The sequence below is a fragment of the Dendrobates tinctorius genome, unplaced genomic scaffold (genome assembly GCF_039654945.1).
Source record: "Dendrobates tinctorius isolate UK_male_01 unplaced genomic scaffold, ASM3965494v1 ptg000156l, whole genome shotgun sequence".
NCBI lineage: Eukaryota > Metazoa > Chordata > Amphibia > Anura > Dendrobatidae > Dendrobates > Dendrobates tinctorius.
In genome coordinates, this window is record NW_027361823.1 from 30,102,797 (window position 1) to 30,122,395 (window position 19,599).

Consider the following 19,599-nt stretch of genomic DNA (forward strand, 5'->3'; position numbering starts at 1 on the left):
TGTCTGCAATCTGCCAAAACCCTATCAAAGACATAAGCCAACAGGCTGATATGGAAAAAGACCCTGAAGCCGCTAGGCTTCAAAAAACTATATCAGCACTCAGGTATTTTCTGAAGACAGAGCTAAAGGAATTCAGCTCACCCCAGCAGGGAATGGCAGAAATCCAGAAAAACAAAGCAAAACAAAGTCAAAGCACAAATGCAAGAAGCAGAGCAGAAAACTTAGCTTTAGAAGAGCAGGAATTCAGACTGGTCTCCAAGAATCCCTCAGAGAAATCACCCGCAGGGCAGAAGGGCGTCGGCGGCCTTATATCCAGTCAGTAACTCCACTCAGCCAGTCATCATCATTAGGCTCAGGTGCTTGATAATCAGGCTCACTACCTTTCTTTACCAGAAGAGGGAGTTCATCGGGCCTCAGTGGTGAAGGGGAAAATGAACTCACAACAGAGGTCCCTTCCAAGTCTTCGATTCTATGATTCTATGATTCAATGCAGGATGTAGCAGAGCTGTGCACCAGGCGCAGGAGAAAGATGACAGACACAGTCGTGCAGTTCCTTTACCTGTACTTGGTAAGTGCCGTCCAGGACCCAGAGTACAGATGGAGAAGGAGTTGGTCAGCCTGGAAGCAAAGTACGAATTCTCTCTCTGCAGATAGGTAGTGTAGCCTCTGTTCTAGCGCTTATCTGATGTACTCGCAGTACTGAGTTCACTGAAGTTCCCCCTGTTGACTCTCTTTTGGAACTTTCTCGTATGGCAGGCAGCCGTAGCCTTTTCCTTCTGGCTCACACACGTCACTGCTGGGGCCTCCGAGCCTTAGTTGAGAACAGAGCATTTACAGCTGCTACTTCCTCTGGTTTCTGCTGCAGGACCGTCAGTGTCTCTACAAACTCGGAGACCGGAATCCAGACCATGCGATCCAGCTAGATGTGAGCCTTAACTCTGCTCATCCTCCAGCTAACCTTCTCACGTCCACACACTTCCCCTTCCCTTCACAGACTGCCCTAACTTCCCTCCTCCCGACCACAGAGAGCAGCTCCTCAGCAGTCAGGTTCAGAGCTCTCCCTGCTGGCCTGGAGTGGGAACTGTGTTGTCTGCTGGTTTAACTGCTAAAGAGATCCTTCATTGCTTCCAAGCATGACATCACACTCCCTAGGAGGATGGTAATGCCACTGTGGCGACCGTACTCCTGGGGGCGCCACAAGTGCACTGATGCCCAGCCACTGCTAGATGATTCTGCTTGTACATTGACCCAGACCACTACATTCCCCTCACACTCTACTCAGCCAGAATCTGACCCTGATGAAACTCAGGTTCCCCTTCCCGCATACTATACCACCTTACATGGTGACAAAGAGGAAGGTGCAGATGAAAGTGCAGGTTCCTTGAGCAGGTGGGGGGGCATACTCATGGGCGACGGCACTGACACAGGGCCCCTCATAGCACACAAAAGTGTCACTGCCAGTGGGAGGGCCCACCGCTGGTGGGGGGGAGGGCCCACCCGCCTTCAGACACACCGCCGTACTATGAGGGGCCCTGTGCCAGGGCCGTCGCCATCAAGTGGGCCCCCCCTGCTTGCTCAGGATCACAGCACTTGCAATGTTGAAATACTTACCTCTCCCTGCTCCACCGCCGTGACGTCTTCCGCGTTTCCCGACAGTGACATTCTGGTCAGAGAGCGCGATGACATCACGTCTGTACGCCCTCTGCCTAAACAGTCCAAGTGCAGAGAGATGGAAGATGGGGGATTCACTAGCGAGGAGACATATTTAATTGTTTTAAAGGTTGGGAGCAATTTTTGGGGAGCACTATACTCTGGAGAAAGATATATGGGGCCCACCATACACTGGAGCATTCCAAAGGTGGACATAAGACACTGGAGCAGCATTTACAGATCCCATTATACACTGGAGCATTAGAAATGGGGCCCATTATATGTGGAGCATTATTTGGGCCCATAAGACAGTGGCGCTTCACCCATGGGGACCAACATATACTGTAGCATTATGTGTAGCTCATCATATACTGTATCGAACATTATATGGGACCAATGATTCTGTATGGAGAAATATATGGGCCTCATTACTCTGTATGGCACACTATGCGGTGGCCATAATACTGTATGGAGTAATATACTGTCCGTTTCTGGAGCTATTTGAGAATTTAAAATGGATATCAGTCAAGTGATATAAGAAGTGAAGTATTTTTCATTGTACTATACCGCTATTTCTCTGCCGTATCAGAGGATCATGAATTGTGGCATGTGTTAAAGGAGCCCAATGACACTCTTTGGCCCTGGGCCCACGAAAATCTGGAGCCAGCCCTACCCCCCCCACAACTTTAGCCAAATAACCCCCAGTTTTCAATGCCTAACTATTATTATAACGTAAATTAAGGTTGACAAGCTTAAGTAATAAGAATTGATGCTTTTGGCATTAAAATGGGCACTGTAGGTGTGTTTCCTGTCCTCCTCTCACTGCCGACTTTTCTTCCCCATTGACTTGCATTGGGTTTCGTGTTTCAGTCGGCCTTCGACTTTTCACGATAATCGGCGGATTGCGTTCGACCCGACTTTTGCGAAAGTCGGGTTTCATGAAACCCGACTCGACCCGAAAAAAGGCAAAGTCGCTCATCTCTAGTGCAGGGCAAGCGAGGGCTAAGGTATCCTGCTCGGTGACAGGTTGAAAGAACTTTTATAGGGACACTAGTAAGAGCAGGACACATCCTCAGGAAAGTGCAGGAGGTGTCCATTTCCCCATTGTAATTCTTTCTCCGGTGTTCCCTTGTTTGTTTGCTGTTTTGTGACCGACCAATCATTGGGTCGTGTCGCACTGGTCAGTCACTCCTTGATAGTGACTTGCTTTGAGTCACAGAGGCACTGTGAGGAACAGAATTAGCCTTTCATTTAAAAGAATAATCTCTCTAAATTCAGGATAAACCTTCACTTTGAGTGGTACATCTCAATTGCTAGACAAGCCTCACCCGAATGAGCCAATTAATGAGGCTCAGCGGAGAGTAGCTTTCCCAGGGACAGTGTGCTGTATTAACACCATGTGCCCTCCCACAGATGGAGTAGTCAGACTGATACTGTTCTGGTGGACAACTGTGAAAACATCCGAGTTTCATTCAACTAAAAAAATGAAGATAAACATGCTCAGCATGTTTAATAACTCTGAAGCCCAATAATGACGTTCTGTGCAGCCCTGAGATGTGGCTAACTTTAGCCTAGAGGTCCAAGCCCCAACTTCCGTACCTGAAGCCAAACTTAAGCACATGAAGCCCTAGGTTCAGACGGGGTCTTGCAAAGTAGATGCTCTTTATTTTTCAGTTTTGCGCTAATTTTCTTAAGTTTTTTCTAGATAACAAGAAAAGAACAAGGGGGAGCCCATAAAGAAGGTGAACTTTCACAAAGATTACCCACCATCTGCTGTTACATAAGGGAATCAGATTCTGAGGCTTGATCAGGTCACAGGCTGTTCCTTTCTGGAATCTCTGGACCTCTGGCTGATTTTACTGGGGTGTCTGAGGCTTACAGAGGGAATTGACCCTTGGGGCCCACCCTACAGCTATATGCAAATATTTGTAAGCCCTTTTTGCCATTATAGTGGAGCATCGACTGTAAAACACAGGTGGCTCCTGCACATATACTGTGCACTCACCATAACTGGGATGTACAATTATGGTAGTTTGCATTAAAGGGGTTATTTGGTTAAAGAAGATATAATAATACCACATACAAGTGAGAAATACCGCCACACTATGGTTAGACTACATATTCCACCACAAAGTGACTAAATAATACCATACATAGGACAAATACTGCCACACTGTGACCAGACCACACATTACCATCACATAGTGACCAAATAATACCACATACAGGGTCAAATACCACCACACCGTGACCAGTCCACATGTTACCACCACATAGTGACCGAATAATACTAAATACAAGGGAGAAATACCACCACACCATGACCATACCACATATTACCTCTGCATAGTGACGAATACTACAATACTGATCATGAATAAAAGCCACAATACTAACATCACTGTTATTAACACCAGTGACATTATACACAGAAGTGTATAGTGTACAGCATAGTGCCAGTATACAGGTAATATAGGGATCACCAATGACATTAAACATAGGAGCCCTGTATATAGCGTCAGTGTACAGGTAATACAGGGATCACCAGTGACAGTATACACAGTAGCTCTGTATATAGCATATTGGTAATACAGTGGTCCCCAGTATCAATTTACACAGGAGCTCTGTATATGGTATATATTGTACAGGGAATGCAGTGATCAACAGTGACATTATACACAGGAGCTCTGTATATAGTGTATAGCGTGCGTGCACTGGTAACACATTGAATTACTAATGATGTCTCTAGGTGAAGTTCTTCATTTTCACTTTACTTTTTCATCTGGCGCAGACCACTATGACTGTTAAAGATTTTTTAAGAAAAAGGAATTAATAAAGATGGATTTACTATTAAGTGGCATATTCCCGTTTGTTTAGGTTGTATTTTGTTCTTGTAAGCCTGTAATATTGACTTGTAAGTTGACAATTTGTTGTAACATATTGTGTTGTTATCCTGGATAACTAGAGACACAGGATAATTGAACAATGATGTTTGCCGATATGTTGATTACACATTGTTCAGGCTAGCTAGTTTGTTGACATGCAAAACAAAGGAGGAAAAACTATGAAAATAGATTACATAATCAAACAATGCGAGTTGATCTCATCATCATTCTTTCCCTTTACCTGTGAATGCTGGCTTGAAGGACAGATGTTAACTATAAAAAGGTTATATGACCCTGTAACATCAGACAGATGTACACATCCAGATATACAGACAGCCAAGAGATTCAAAGATCAAAAGAACCGGAGACTCTTTACAAGACAGCATTAAAGACAGAGAAGAGAAGTAAAAAATTGGGAATATATTTAAATGAGAATTCGCCGAGGCGAGGAGAAGAAGCACAAAAAATAGTGGAGATGTCAGAATTTGTAGCACTTGTAGGTTTATAGGAGTCAATTACCACCAAGGGGTTCTATAGTTGGAAGGTATTGTTTGTCTATTCATCCCTATATTCTGCAAAACTACCTGGCTGTGGGGGTTGGCACCCTACATGCAGCTAAAATGGCGCCACCACTCCTTGGCGGCTGTCCATTCTATCCCTTATTCAATGTAGTTTTGCAGCAAAACATAAAGTGATTAGTGCCAACTATTATAGATTTTATTTGTCACACAAAAAATAGAATAGAGGAAAATACCATTTATGTACTAAAATTATAATATAGTGGGTACGGAAAGTATTTAGACCCTTTTAAATTTTTCACTCTTTGTTTCATTGCAGCCATTTGGTAAATTCAAAAAAGTTTATTTTTTTTCTCATTATGTACACTCTGCTGTTGTGAGTTCATTTTCCCCTTCACCATTGAGGTCTGATGAACTCCCTCTTCTGGTGAAGGAAGGTAGTGAGGCTGATTGCAAAGCACCTGAGCAGAATGATGATGACTGGGTGACTGGGATTGCTGACTGGATATAAGGCAGCCGACGCCCTTCTGCCTTGCGGGTGATTACTCTGAGGGATTCTTGGAGACCAGTCTGATTCCTGCTCCTCAAAAGCTAAGTTTTCTGCTCTACTTTTTGCATTTGTGTTTTGGTTTTGTTTTGCCTTGTTTTTCTGGATTTCTGCCTTTCCCTGCTGGGTGTGCTAAATTCCTTTTTGCTCTGTCTTCAGATAATACCTGAGTACTGATATAGTCTTTTTGAAGCCTAGCGTCTTCAGGACTTTTTTCCCTATCAGTCTGTTGGCTCTTGTTTTTGAGAGGGTTTTGGCGGATTGCAGACAGCATCTTTTCTATTCTGTCCTATTTAGTTAGCTTGGGCCCCATCATTTGCTCAGCCTATCTTTCTATCTGTGTGAGTGTTTTTTCATCTTGCTTTCCCGTCATTATATGTTGGGGGCTGCCTGTTGCTTTGGGGTCTGCTCTGGGGCAGTGTGGATTTCCCTTTCTGTCTTTAGGCTATGTAGTTCTCCGGCTGTGATCGAGGGGTCTAGGGCATCGTAGGAACCCCCCCACGGCTACTACTAGTTGTTGTTGTTAGGTTCAGGGGTCTGCAATCCGATAGCTGCCAACTTCTCTGGTTTTCTGGACTTAGCTAGTATTTCTGTTTTTGCCTCCTACGGTGACTCATTCATAACACTCTGCACTCCATCTAGACTGAAAAAAAACAAAAATGTAGACATTTTTGCAAATTTATTACAAAAGAAAAACTGAAATATCACAAGGTCATAAGTATTCAGACACTTTTCTCAGTATTGAGTAGAATCACCCTTTTGAGCTAGTACAGCCATGAGTCTTCTTGGGAATGATACAGCATGTTTTTCACACCTGGAATTGGGGATCCTCTGCCATTCTTCCTTGCAGATCCTCTCCAGTTCCATCAGGTTGGATAGTGAATGTTGGTGGACAGCCATTTTCAGGTCTCTCCAGAGATGCTCAATTGGGTTTAGGTCAGAGGCCAGGGCTCTAGCGTGGCCAGTCAAGAATAGTCGCAGAGTTGTTCTGAAGCCACTCCTTTGTTATATTAGCTGTGTGCTTAGAAAATACAGCACCTAGTGGAATACAGATCCACCATTTCTCATGACACAAAATGGCAAATCAGCAAAGAGAAAATAATTAAAACATAACTTTTAATATTGTATAAAAGCTACCAAACGATAAAGTGCAATTAAAAAACACTAAATCAGTTGCCATAGACTATACAGTGGAGTGTCTGTTTATATTTCCACACCAGATCACCCAAGGTACATACATGTGGCTAATTCCATGTCCAAAAGTGAAAAAACCTGGACAGACTGATATAAATAGATAACAGACAATGTGAATAACAACCACAGTCTTATCATGAATGGTTACTTAACCAGAGGCGTATATGGCCCCTATCATACTTAGCTTAAACAGAAAAATGACCCATTCATGTCTAAAGAGGAGACATCAAAAACCAAACCAGTAGTCCATAAATATACTTAATAAAGGAAAGATCTCACCCATATGTCTGGAAGATGCCAATAATCAGATGTCCATCAGAGTCGAGACAGGTCAGGAAGCAAGGAATTACCCTAATCAAACCCTGTAGGGGCTGGCAGACCTGACACCCATGACTCCCGCCCTAACAAGGGCAGTCCACATCTGACCCTCACAAAAATAGCCCTGCAATGTCCCTATGCATCCCGACGCATTTCGTCATTTACTGACTCTTCAGGGGATCTAACTGCAAGTACTGGATGCAACACATAGTAACCAGGCTCCCTCCTAAGTGACAATGGAGTGATTTAGTGTTTTTTAATTGCACTTTATCGTTTGGTAGCTTTTATACAATATTAAAAGTTATGTTTTAATTATTTTCTCTTTGCTGATTTGCCTAGCTGTGTGCTTAGCATCATTGTCTTGTTGAAAGGTGAATCTTTGGCCAAGTCTGAGGTCCAAAGCACTCTGGAAGAGGTTTTCATCCAGGATATCTCTGTACTTGGCCGTATTCATGTTTCCTTCAATTGCAACCAGTCGTCCTGTCCCTGCAGCTGAAAATCACCCCCATAGCATAATACTGCTACCACCATGTTTCACTGTTGGGATTTTATTGGGCACGTGATGAGCAGTGCCTAGTTTTCTCCATACATACCGCTTAGAATTATCACCAAAAAGTTCTATCTTCGTTTCATCAGACCAGAGAATCTTATTTATCATGGTCTGAGAGTCCTTCATGTGTTTTTTAGCAAACTCTATGCAGGCTTTCATATGTCTGGCACTGAGGAGAGGCTTCCGTTAGGCCACTCTGCTATAAAGGCCTGACTAGTGGCGGGCTGCAATGATAGATGACTTTGTGGAACTTTCTCCCATCTCCCTACTGCATCTGTGGAGCTCAGCCACAGTCATCTTGGGGTTCTTCTTTACCTCTCTTACCAAGGCTCTTCTCCCACGATTGCTTAGTTTGGCTGGACAACCAGGTCTAGGAAGACTTCTGGTGATCCCAAACTTCTTCCATTTAAGGATTATGGAGGCCACTGTGCTCTTAGGAACCTTGAGTACTGAAGAAATTATTTTGTAAACTTGGCCAGATGTGTGCCTTGCCACAATTCTGTCTCTGAGCTCCTAGGCCAGATCATTTGACCTCATGATTCTCATTTGGTCTGACATGCATTGTGAGCTAGGAGGTCTTATATAGACAGGTGTGTGCCTTTTCAAATCAAGTCCTATCAGTTTAATTAAACACAGCTGGACTCTAATGAAGGAGTAGAACCATCTCAAGGAGGATCACAAGTAAATGGACAGCATGTGACTTAAATATGTGTGTCAGAGCAAAGGGTCTGAATACTTATGACCAAGTGATATTTCGGTTTTTCTTCTTTAATAAATTTGGAAAAATTTCTACATTTCTGTTTTTTTTTCAGTCAAGATGGAGTGCAGTGTACATTAGAGAAAAGAATGAACTTTTTTTAATTTACCAAATGGCTGCAATGAAGCAAAGAGTGAAAAATTTACAGGAGTCTGAATAATTTTCGTTCCCACTGTATGTTGAGTTTGGCAATAGATGAGTCAGATAACAACATAAAGATATTATGGTAAATTGCTTAGTGCCTTATTAACTTCAAAGGACGTAGCCAATGTGTTATTCAGTCACCTACACAACATATTGATAAACTGGTTCAGAGAGGGTTTATCATAATTATTCTAGCCTTGGTAGGCCAACTGTGACATCATCATATTAGTGAGTAAAGTCTTGCACTCTGATATAGATTTTATATGCAGTCTATGACTATATGTTCTTATTTTAATCAGACAATGACCTGTGAAAGTGCTATGTGCCTTTTTGAATTACATAAAAGGTGCATAGCTTGTCACCCACAAGATTAATTGATAGCATAAATCAAATAAAAAACTCAGTACATTCAGCAGAGTCAAAGAAATATGTTATGGTATATTCACATTAGAGAGGCAGTGTGCCTTTACACTATTTGACTCAATGCGTTTCCCCTCCTATAGTGGTTCACCAGGAGTGAGTGTAGACAATGAAGACTTATCTGGCAGAGGATATTGAGATGACTGGCATAGGGTCCATATGATGCTTGACCTCCAAGTTCAGTCCCCTCTGGTAATGTGCCTCAGCCAAGACATCATGACTCCATCCTGAGGAACACAGATTTTACATTTTATAGGATGCCAGCTTAGGGGACCGCGGCCCCACCTGAAAGAACACAGATCTTCTCTATTGACATTGCTGAACCAAGGATATGTTTGGGGTAGTCAGGATTTGGAGCCACTGGTCACCTGAACCCCATGGATACTGACTGTACCCCCTAGGTCCCTTGGCCCTGGATGTGCCCCCCTAGGTTCCTTGGCCCTGGATATCCCTCTAGGTCCCTTGGCCTGGCCCCAGCATGAAGAACGCACATTCAGTTTAAACCAATGGGCCCCCATTATGTCCTGCTCGGAGGCCCACCAAGGCCCCGGGGACCACTGGAGAATTCTCTGGTATCCCGGTAGGCCAGTCAAGCCCTGAATGCTGTTGAGAACCAGGTCACAAATGCTCTTACCGCAGTCCGCTCTAATTTTCAAATAAGGTGCCTGTATAGTCTTCTCCCTTACTCCACCGGAACCCCTCGGAAGCAAAGGTATCACTTCTGGTCCACTTCACTTGACATGCTCATCATTAGGGAGCACCATCTCGTGGCATGCCATCCTCGTGCGCAGATCCGAGTTGGCGGGGCGGGTGGAGATCAGGGCCAAATCCTTCGCTGCCCGTTCCACTTCACTTGCTGTGGTCATCAGCAACAGGTGCGTACCAAAGCAGGTGTGGTGGCCGAGAGATCATGCTGAAACCTCTCTCGCTCACCCTTGCCTACTGCACTAGTTTTCCAACCCTGTGGTAGCGCCTCACCGGTGCCACTAGAAGGTATGCTGCTCTTCCAGCCACCAGGACAGGCCTGAGACCATCTTTCATTCGCACCTTTCTTCTTGAGGTCTCCAGAACAGGAAACCGAACTAATGAGGGGGAAAGGTGCCACCCTATTATTTCAGTAGGTTTCCTGTCCTGAATGGGCAAATTCTCAGGTGGTGCTGTCATGGGTGAAGGATTTTAAATGTAGAATTATTTTTATTAGCTCTGGACACTCTTTTTGACCATACTCAGTTCCTCTTAATTACCACAGGTTATCTGAGCAGATAAGATAAAAAGTCCTTTACTTTTAGTTATTAATCTTTGTAAAAGAAGTAGAGAAATGAAATAGGTGGAAAGGAAATGGAGAAAAAGTTTGTTTACAAGGGACTATCAAAGAAGGTAGAAAAGTACCCACTCACATTAGATTACAGTAAGCTGATATCGGAAATGTTTACTCATGGGATAGAGGGAAAGTCATGACTCAAACTTGAATGCAAGCATGCAAACTTTTTGCTTATGCAGGAGGTAAGTTGCTGTCGGAGGTGTCTGGAGTTTGCTTTTCCCCCCCTCTTTCCATTGAAAATACATGAACGCTCACTGAGCTGAGATGGGAAAAATAACTGCAGACTTAAATGTGAGTGTATGGCTGACAGCTATCTAATATGCAGGGCTTTTTATGTAAAAAAATATTTGCGCATTTCTGATTAATTTCTCGTTATTCAGTACTGTAGTCTGTTCGCTAATTTCAATAAAAAACTGTAATTCAGATTGTAAAAGAAAAATAAAAAATGACCAATACTGTATAAACTTTTTTTTTACTTGCAAAATATGGTTTTCGTATTCCTTAACCGATTTATCTAGGCTGTATTCTATAAGAAACGCCAAATTTCAACCAAATTTTCACTGCAGCTTTGTGGCTCGTGGTGTCTTTATGATCAAATATTTTCTTTCGCAGAGATGTTAGCTGCTGTTGCCGACTTTCGTCGAAGAATGTTATGTTACAGTTGGCCCAAGCCTTTGAAATTTTCATCCCAATGTTTGACTCCACACCCAGATATCCAACTTTCTTGCACGACGAACAACTGAGCTTCTGTTAACAAACGTACAGCCAATTGTACTTACTGCAGTAATTATTCTTCTGGTCTAGAGTCCAGCATGTTGGCCAGTCGGAAGCCTTTGAATCACCAGACAACAGCAGCTTTACGTCATCAGGATCATTAACACTAGCTGATGCAGGTTCGATAGTTGAAGAACCGGTGGCCACGTTCTGCTCTATCATCTGATTTGTTTCTGTCCATGTCTGTTCGGGGTCTTTTGCGTGTCAGAGCCGCACCGCCCGAGAAATAGTGAGTTATTTTATCCATCCAAGACAAGTTTCACGAAACAAAACTCAATGAACTCGTACAAAACTTCATAAAACACTAATATAAACGACGATTTAAACGAATCAAACCAAAACAGATCAGCCCCCCATCAGTGGTATACAGCCCCCCATCACAGGTTACAGCACCCCCATGCTGCCGCACACCTTAAAACAATGAACCATTCATTCTTACCCTCCACCACCGCTGCCAGTCCCTGATTCTTCCTGCTTTCGCCGGTGTCATGTGACAGGCGCAGCAGCGATTACGTCATTGCTGCTGCGCCGGTCATAGGCGGGTACAAGCAGGAAGAAGCAGGGACTGGAGGATGGCAGCGGTGACAGAGCAACGGAGGGTAAGAGTGAATGCTTTATTATTTTAAGGTGTGCGGCAGCACCTTCAGATTTTCCGGTACACTGTACCATTGTGTACTGGCACAAAAAAAGCACTGCTAATATGTATGGGCATCTATAGAAAGTAGAAGTGGAGAAGTTTGTGAAGTGGAAAGGTTAGTATGCCAATCTCTACTTTCCTGGGATGTCCCGAATCAGCTCTATTAATTCATTGGTCTCCATCTGGATAATTCCCAGGCAGAATTATAATCCTTCAATTCTGTTAGGAAAGGGCTCAATGGGTTTATGTTTTGTAGAATCATATTTATCTTCCAAAGCTTTGTTACTCTTTTAGGATGACATGGTATAGTTCTTTAGTTGGTGTAAACTTCTTCTTAGATGAAGACTCAACTAACTTAAATGCATCAATAACATTGTAGTGTAATTACAAAAAATGCTAGATCACTGCACAAACCAAACACTAACTTCAAATTTAAAAAGAATGTAACCCTTTAGAAACTTTTCAATAATTTTTTGAAAGGGACGCACTTTGCAAATAGGAAATTATACATATATATTATTTTATGATCTTTTTGGGTCTGAACAATTTGTACATGTGCACACTTGGATTTTTATAGGCAGGCAGAGTCCACTTCAGGAAATGCTGTCAATTGTCTTTTTTTTACTGAAGCTTGTTTTTCAGCATTTATTTGGTCCTTTCCTGAGCATTTTACTGACTGCCAGCTTTTTTTCCTGCGTCTTTTAGTGTCTTTTTATTTTTTAATTCCATCCAATAATGAGAAAAACAGGTTTTTTTTAAGTAAAAATGCTGGTAAAACTCTGAAAAAGATGCCTGGGCGTCTTCTGAGGTTTCCATTTGACTTCTGTTATAAAGTATAAAGCATCTATAGAGCAGAAAAAGCTGAAGGTCAGCTCTCTTCTTTTAACCACTTTGTATTTTTGAAAACCTGAAGCGGCTTAACGCCTTCACCACCTTGGTTTTTTCCATTTTTGAGTTTCCTTTTTTTGCTCCCCTTATCCCGAGAACCATAACTTTTTTATTCATCTGTCGATATGGCCATATGAGGGCTTGTTTTTTACGGGACGAGTTGTACTTTTGAAAGACACTATTGGTCTTGCTATATAATGTACTGGAAAACGAGAAAAAAATTCAAAGTGCAGTGAAAAAGGAAAAAAAAGTGCAATTCCATAATTTTATTTTTTGTTCACTAAATGCTAAAACTGACCTGCCACTATGATCCTCCAGGTCATTACCAGTTCGCAGATAACAAACATGTTTAGATTCTTTTTTATTTAAATGGTAAAAAACCCCCAAAGTTTCTAAAAAAAAATAAAAAAAATAAAAAGTAGTCATTTACCGAGACCAGAAGCATCTTCATTTTTCGTGAAGTGGGGCTGGGTGAGGCTTTATTTTTAGCATGCTAACTAGATTTTTTTATTGATACCAATTTGGGTCTAGATACGATCTTTTGATCACCTGTTATTGCATTTTAATGCAATGTTGTAGCGATTTTTTTTTAACTTTGCACTTGCATCAATAGCTTCTATAGGAGACTAGAAGCAGTGATCATCTGATTGCTTGTGCCACACAGAGTAGGGCTTCAGCAGAAATGCTCACTTGCTATGAGCGCTGACCACTGGGCAGCACTCATATCGATATGGCAATGACAATCACAGGGGTCTCCTGTAGACCTTGGGTTGTCGCGCCAAACCATTGGCGACCCATGGTCACGTGACACAGGCGCCGATGGGTGGGATTAAAGGCATGTTAGATGCCCATGTCAGAGATTGACACACAGTGGCATTTAACATGTTAACAGCAGCAGTTAGATCGCAAGTCTACCCGTGGCTGTTAGGGACACATGTCAGCTAATGAAATTGTCATGATCCCAGTGCAGGTTTTGACCTGCATGTCAGGGGTTAATGTCTTGAGCTCAGTGCAGGCTTTGACCTGCACACCTGGGGTTAATTATTGTGGCCTTTCTTTGGTTCAGGCAGAGCTTTTTATAGCCCTGAGAAACTCCAATCCCTGTCAGTTATACGTTTGCCTTTGGCCGAGTGTTGTGAACCCTGTGTGCCTGTTCATTGTCTTATAGCTTGCTTATATGGTTCTGATCCGGTTCTGTCCCCCGGTGTGAGTTTGCCTGTTGATTCTGTACTGTATATCTGCTTCTCTGGTTTCTGACTTCTTGGCTACGTCTTGACTATCCGTTCTGTCTTGCCCTTTGGTAATTGTCGTGCTATCTCATGCTTTGACCCTGGCCTGATCTGATTTATGTCCCTGTCTATGCCAATTAGCAACTTTGTTCCGTAGTTACCAATCTAGGAGTTTTCCTGCAGCTCCTAGCTCTCTGGAGTTTAGGCCACGCCCCCAGCAGTCACGTGCTTCAGGTCTTGTGGGTCTGAAGCACGCATCTTCTCTGCTGCTGCCCGCTCCACAGGTATCTCTGAGCACAGTTTGTCTTACTCAGGACACGCGCACTGGCTCAGTGAGCAAGTGCAGTGCGGTGTTCCTGACAGAAATCAGCTAACATATGCCAGAAAAGTTGCAGACTCGTCACTGGAGCACACAGCAAACAAGGGGAGGCAACCTTAGACATATCTATACATCTAGGGTTGTAAAAGGTTTAAAGACACTCAAAAGGCTGAGCATATGAACAGCAAGTCATGCATATTTAATATTTTAAGCATTTTCTGAGTGCTTTTTCAAGAAGGTTTTGCAACAGACCCACTCCAAGTCTTCCCGAAACAGTTGTCTTGTAAACATACCCTACATTTCCACTGATCCTGAGAACAATAGTAATGTCACAATGACCCGCTGATCCTGGGAATGATGGCGATATAGCACTAGTTTATCGCTGTGTCCCCTTCAGGTGGCTGAGTACAGGAAAAAACAGAAGGGAATCCAGTGCAAAGTCCTCAAAGTTCTATCTTATGATTTATGTGGGACCCATTATAAAGTAATGGCATAGCCTGACAAAATGTTGGATTCCAATATTGTTTTTTCTTATGGTTAATGGCTTATGTCTGAACTCCATGCAGGACGGGGTTCTGGGGTTAGCGACAATGGGGCATTTGACTATAAAGATGTAGATGGATTCACCATGCACTTTGTTGTGTCTCATTTTGGTGGTATACTCCTTTTAGAGGTGGGCAGCAAGACGTAGTAAACTATGTCTTGATGCCAGCCTCAACTATGTGTATATGCCCGAAAATGATGCACAACAGAGCACACTGTGACTCTATCTGCATCATTATAGCCAATGGCCCTGTCGGTGCATACTCCAGAATCCTGTTTTCATATGACTGGAGCCACTGACCATAGAAGAAAACTCTATGTGAACCCAACCTATCACTATAGGTTGGGAAAATTCATTAAATCCCCTGAAGTAAACATAATTGGACATCATGGGTAAATCAAGCTCTAAGATGGCTTAAAGAATTTACACAAGGTATGGATGGGGTTGCAATAACCATAGTAGGTTTTTATAATTAATAACGACACATATTTGTAACATTTTCAGAGATATATGCTTTGTATGGTTTTGAGTTGCATGATTTCATTTGTCACTTATATCCCCACGCACTGACCTAACCAGACATCCTGTGTGACATACAAACAGACTACAAAGATTGAGTCTTACACCCAACAACTGTAGTCATAGAAATTCTGGCAGAATGAGAAGACTTAAGAAACCAAAAGGTAAAAGTAACTAGAAATATGAAACTAATGACAGCCTTATTTTGTTTCTAGAGTAGTTCCATGCAAATATGTAATGTTTTATGCTTACTTTTAACTTTTAGACTTTTTTAATGATTTTATCCATATACTATGTATGCAGTGTCCTTGGCATATTGTTGTAATGCACTTAATGTATCCAGACTGTAATGACCTGTATAAATTCACTTGCCCTGATGATTATACTGTGGATTTCTAATAGAATCACTAGCATATAGAAAGTTTACAGTTGTGCTTAGTTCAGCAGATACATTTTGCTGTTTTTTTTTCAAATTGAGTAAATTTGAAAATGAAACAATCCCCTATGCACAAGTTAAATAATAAAAGAATTTCAGTTTGTTACCACAAAGTCTATCTGGAGACTCATAACGCATGGGCAACAATTCTCAGAAAAATTGTGCTGCCAAAATTATTTGTATAACTTGCTGGTAACATAATAATTTAGAGTTGCAAATTGGCTTTAAAAATTCAGGTATGTCAAGTAATTCGCAAGTTCCACATAATTTACACTATGGAGGCAAAATCTTGTGTAATTTGAGATTTGGAGCCATAAATCCAGCACACTTGGTTATTTGCAAAAGGAGCAAATAAAAATGAAAACAAAATTAAGACTTTGGAGTGGCTTAGTCCAAGTCCTGACGTTAATCTGATTGAGATGCTGTAACATGACCTTAAAAGGCATTTCATGCTCGGAAACCCTACAATTTGGCTGAATTACAACAATTCTGCAAAGATAACTGGACCAAAATTGCTCCAGAGCGTTGTAAAAGATTCATTCCCAGTTATCGCAGACACTTGATTGCAGTTGTTTCTGCTAAGGGTGGCCCAACCAGTTATTTGTTGTGCGGGACAATCACTTTTTCAAACAGGGCCCTGTAGGTTTGGATTTCTTTTTCCCTTAATAATAAAGACCTTCATTTAAATGCTGCATTTTGTGATTACTTCTGTTATCTTTGCCTAATATTTATTTATTTATTCTGCGATAAGCTACAAATTATACCTTGCAATGTATGTTTTCTCCACATATAGTTATTTTGGAAAGTGCTGTCAAGTAAAATTTTCATTACAGTAGGACCTTTGCAACTCTTATTTTCAATACCCAAATGTATGGTAAATGACACCCTTATGGCATACATTTATCCATATATGACAGAGGACCCCCCTCCCCCGCATATACAATATATTGTGAATTTAAGTGGTGGGAGTGTGCTCCCTTCGGTTGCTCTACTAGATGGACAATTATGATGTATGTGCCTAATAAAATAAGAAACTCTGATCTGATTAGAACTGTATCTCAATTGCACCTATTCTGTTTATTTCTCGTTTAACTCTCAACTTTTTGTTTTACTGTATGTACATATAGCTCCAGCACAATACCTCTCTGTGGTTTTGGTGATTGCGGTGGTTGCTCTTAAAGTGGTGGAAATATCTGCATTAGTATTCATAGGTAATGTAACTCATTTATTTTTTTTACAAATAAAAGATCTTAATATACAAACATGATTAGCATTTGACTATCCTACCTTGGACTCAATGGCACGAAGGAATAGTTCTGAGGGCCGTCCTCTAACTATGCAGGACCTTTACGTAAGCCCTGATTTCCAACACCATAACGAACTGCACAAAACCTAACCAATCCGCATCTCATTTTCACCGCTAAACTAAAGACTCACACAACTGTGTGACACCGATGTAATTGGCCACATCAGCCTCATTTACTGAATGACATTAACAAGCAATTCAAAAAGCAAATGCAACTAGTGACTTTAATACCACTAAATAACAAATCAATGCAGCAAAAGTGTTTGAAGATTGTTCCCTTTACGCCACGTGCACACGTTGAGTATTTGAGTTTTTTACCTCAGTATTTGTAAGCCAAAACCAGGAGTGGGTAAAAAATACAGTGGTGACATGTTTCAATTATACTTTTCCTCTAACTGTCCCACTCCTGGTTTTGACTTACAAATAGTGAGGTGAAAAACTCACCAAATACTCAACATGTTCATGTAGTTTTAACATCACGGTCACCTTTGACCCTCAACCGCACTATGCCAATTTGAGTACTATGCCAAATTAGCTTAATTTGAGCACTATGCCAATTTGAATGCTGCACGTGTACTGACCCAATTAATTTCTTTCACTTAACAATTCACACTTCGGGCTACTTGTTGGAATATGTTTGGTGCAACAACTCCATTTCTGTTAATAATTGTTCAGTTGCTAGATTTTTATGCTGTTTATAAAGTTAAAAAAAAAACTCCCAGAGGCTCACACAGGGAGAGCATGTGACGGTATTTCCTATTTTTCCTGTGTCTGTGTATGAGAGAAGCAGCCTGCTGCAGATGCTGCACGGAGAGAGACACACAAATGATTTATTCCTGATCTATTAAGCATATTGTTCAAGAATAAAGAAGCTCTGTTGTCACATGCTTGGAGAGCATCCTGAATAATCCGCTGCCAACACTACTCCATATCAAGGTGTTGCTTTTCTTTGAACTGTACCCCTATGCAAAGAACCCGTTTCTGTCACCAAGCGGACACGTGACACCTCATATGGGAGTGTCCTACACAATCTCATTACTTTTTAAAAACCCTCCATTGAAAACCAAGATCCAACTGTGGATGTTAAAGGCTGAACTATTATACTTCCATTGTTTGCTGCAAAGGGAGCAACTTAAGTAATAAATTTTATGTGCGCTTTATTTATCTTTCAACTGAACACATATTCCTCCAAGTAAAGCGAGTCACAATATCCAAACTAACCAATAATTAATGGAGGAATCACGTCATGAGCCCGAAGCAATTGCACTTAATTCTAACACCTGAATCATTATCTCCCACATGCAGTTCCAGATTGTCTAGCCCAGGGGTCCCCAACCTGTAGTTTTAGAGCCAGATGTGACTCATGGACCCGTGATGTGTGGCTTGCGGATGTCTGCCAGCTTGGTGCATTAGCACCAAGTGGAGCAAACATCTGTTAAGAATAAATATATAGATGGTGACTTTTGTGTGTAGCCCTGCACAGAAGAGGAGATCTGATTGGTGGTAAGATAGGAAACCCTGAAGCTTGGCATACTGCCTTGGTGGGATTTCAATGGAAAAGCTTTGGCTGTCATTTTATCGGTAATAGGGGACTCCGAGTGTCACTACTGAGAGTGGTGCAGGAGCTTTACGTGGCTCACGACCTTGTTTCAGAGCTGAATGTGGCTTGCAACCCTCTTTCATAGCTGAATGCAGCTCTCAAGGTCTAGCCTATCCTATGAGATGTGAAAATGGAACTTGGGCAAAACCATGTATTCCCCAAATTCTTATTGAGCACACTGTCACATCTTCCTTGAGAAAGCCTAACTGACAACTTTTCGGCCTAACATTTGCCTGTAAGGCATTACAACAAGCATATGAATTCCTCAATAATCATATTAAAACAGGGATACCTGCAACTACACAAGCAAAGAGCAACAAAATAGCTGTTACTAAAAAAGGCTTACAGCATGTTTGACCTGACGTAAGGACAGTATCTATTAGATTGCCTCTTGCCAATCTTGCCACATCTGCTCCCAGTCTGTAATGACCGGAGGTTTGAATAATATCCAGTGGGTCACAAACCGAGACTGAGGCAGAAATGCCAAAATAGTCTTCACTCAAACAGCAGATAAAGTAGAACTTAGTATATGGAAGAAATATACTACTTCTTCCATACAATGTCGGTTTGCCCTCACCAACACTCTATCTCCCGGAGAATACAGCTCTGTTTGCACGGGACGCGTGTCCCTATGGGCCACCTGCCAAAGGCGATCACCCACCACCTGGTGCACCACTCTCAAACACCGCGGGTGTTCTCGTATCTATTCGGATGCACTCCGAGGGGGATTGGAGGAGGGATCCAGCATGTTCAAATCCTCAATGTCCCGGCCGGGTCTCCCAAACATCAACATGTGTGGTGTATCGCCAGTAGTGCTGTGTACTCTATTATTGTAGGCTCACATCAATTCAGGGAGATACTCAGGCCAGCATGCCTGCTGTTGACCCTCTAATGTCCTCAACATTTGCAACAGTGTCTGATTAAAATGCTCACATGCCCCGATACCCTGGGGTTGATAAGGCGTTGTTCTCGACTGTTAAATACTATACAACTGGTGCAGCTCCCTCATCATCGTCCCCTGGAAGCATGCCCTTGATCCGAGT

The 19,599-nt window shown here is 42.1% G+C and overlaps 1 protein-coding gene across 2 annotated transcripts in view; it reads left to right on the forward strand.

The window, feature by feature from the left end:
• The first annotated feature begins 15,302 nt into the window (after positions 1–15,302).
• Positions 15,303–19,599, forward strand: part of LOC141051364 (killer cell lectin-like receptor subfamily B member 1C) — a 39,518-nt gene continuing 35,221 nt past the window's right edge. For both annotated transcript variants that reach the window (XM_073548307.1, XM_073548306.1), the window contains exons 1-2: positions 15,303–15,378; positions 16,778–16,861. In XM_073548307.1, the coding sequence (XP_073404408.1) occupies positions 15,354–15,378; positions 16,778–16,861 (109 nt within the window). In that variant the 5' untranslated portion in view covers positions 15,303–15,353. The remainder of the gene's footprint in view (positions 15,379–16,777; positions 16,862–19,599) is intronic.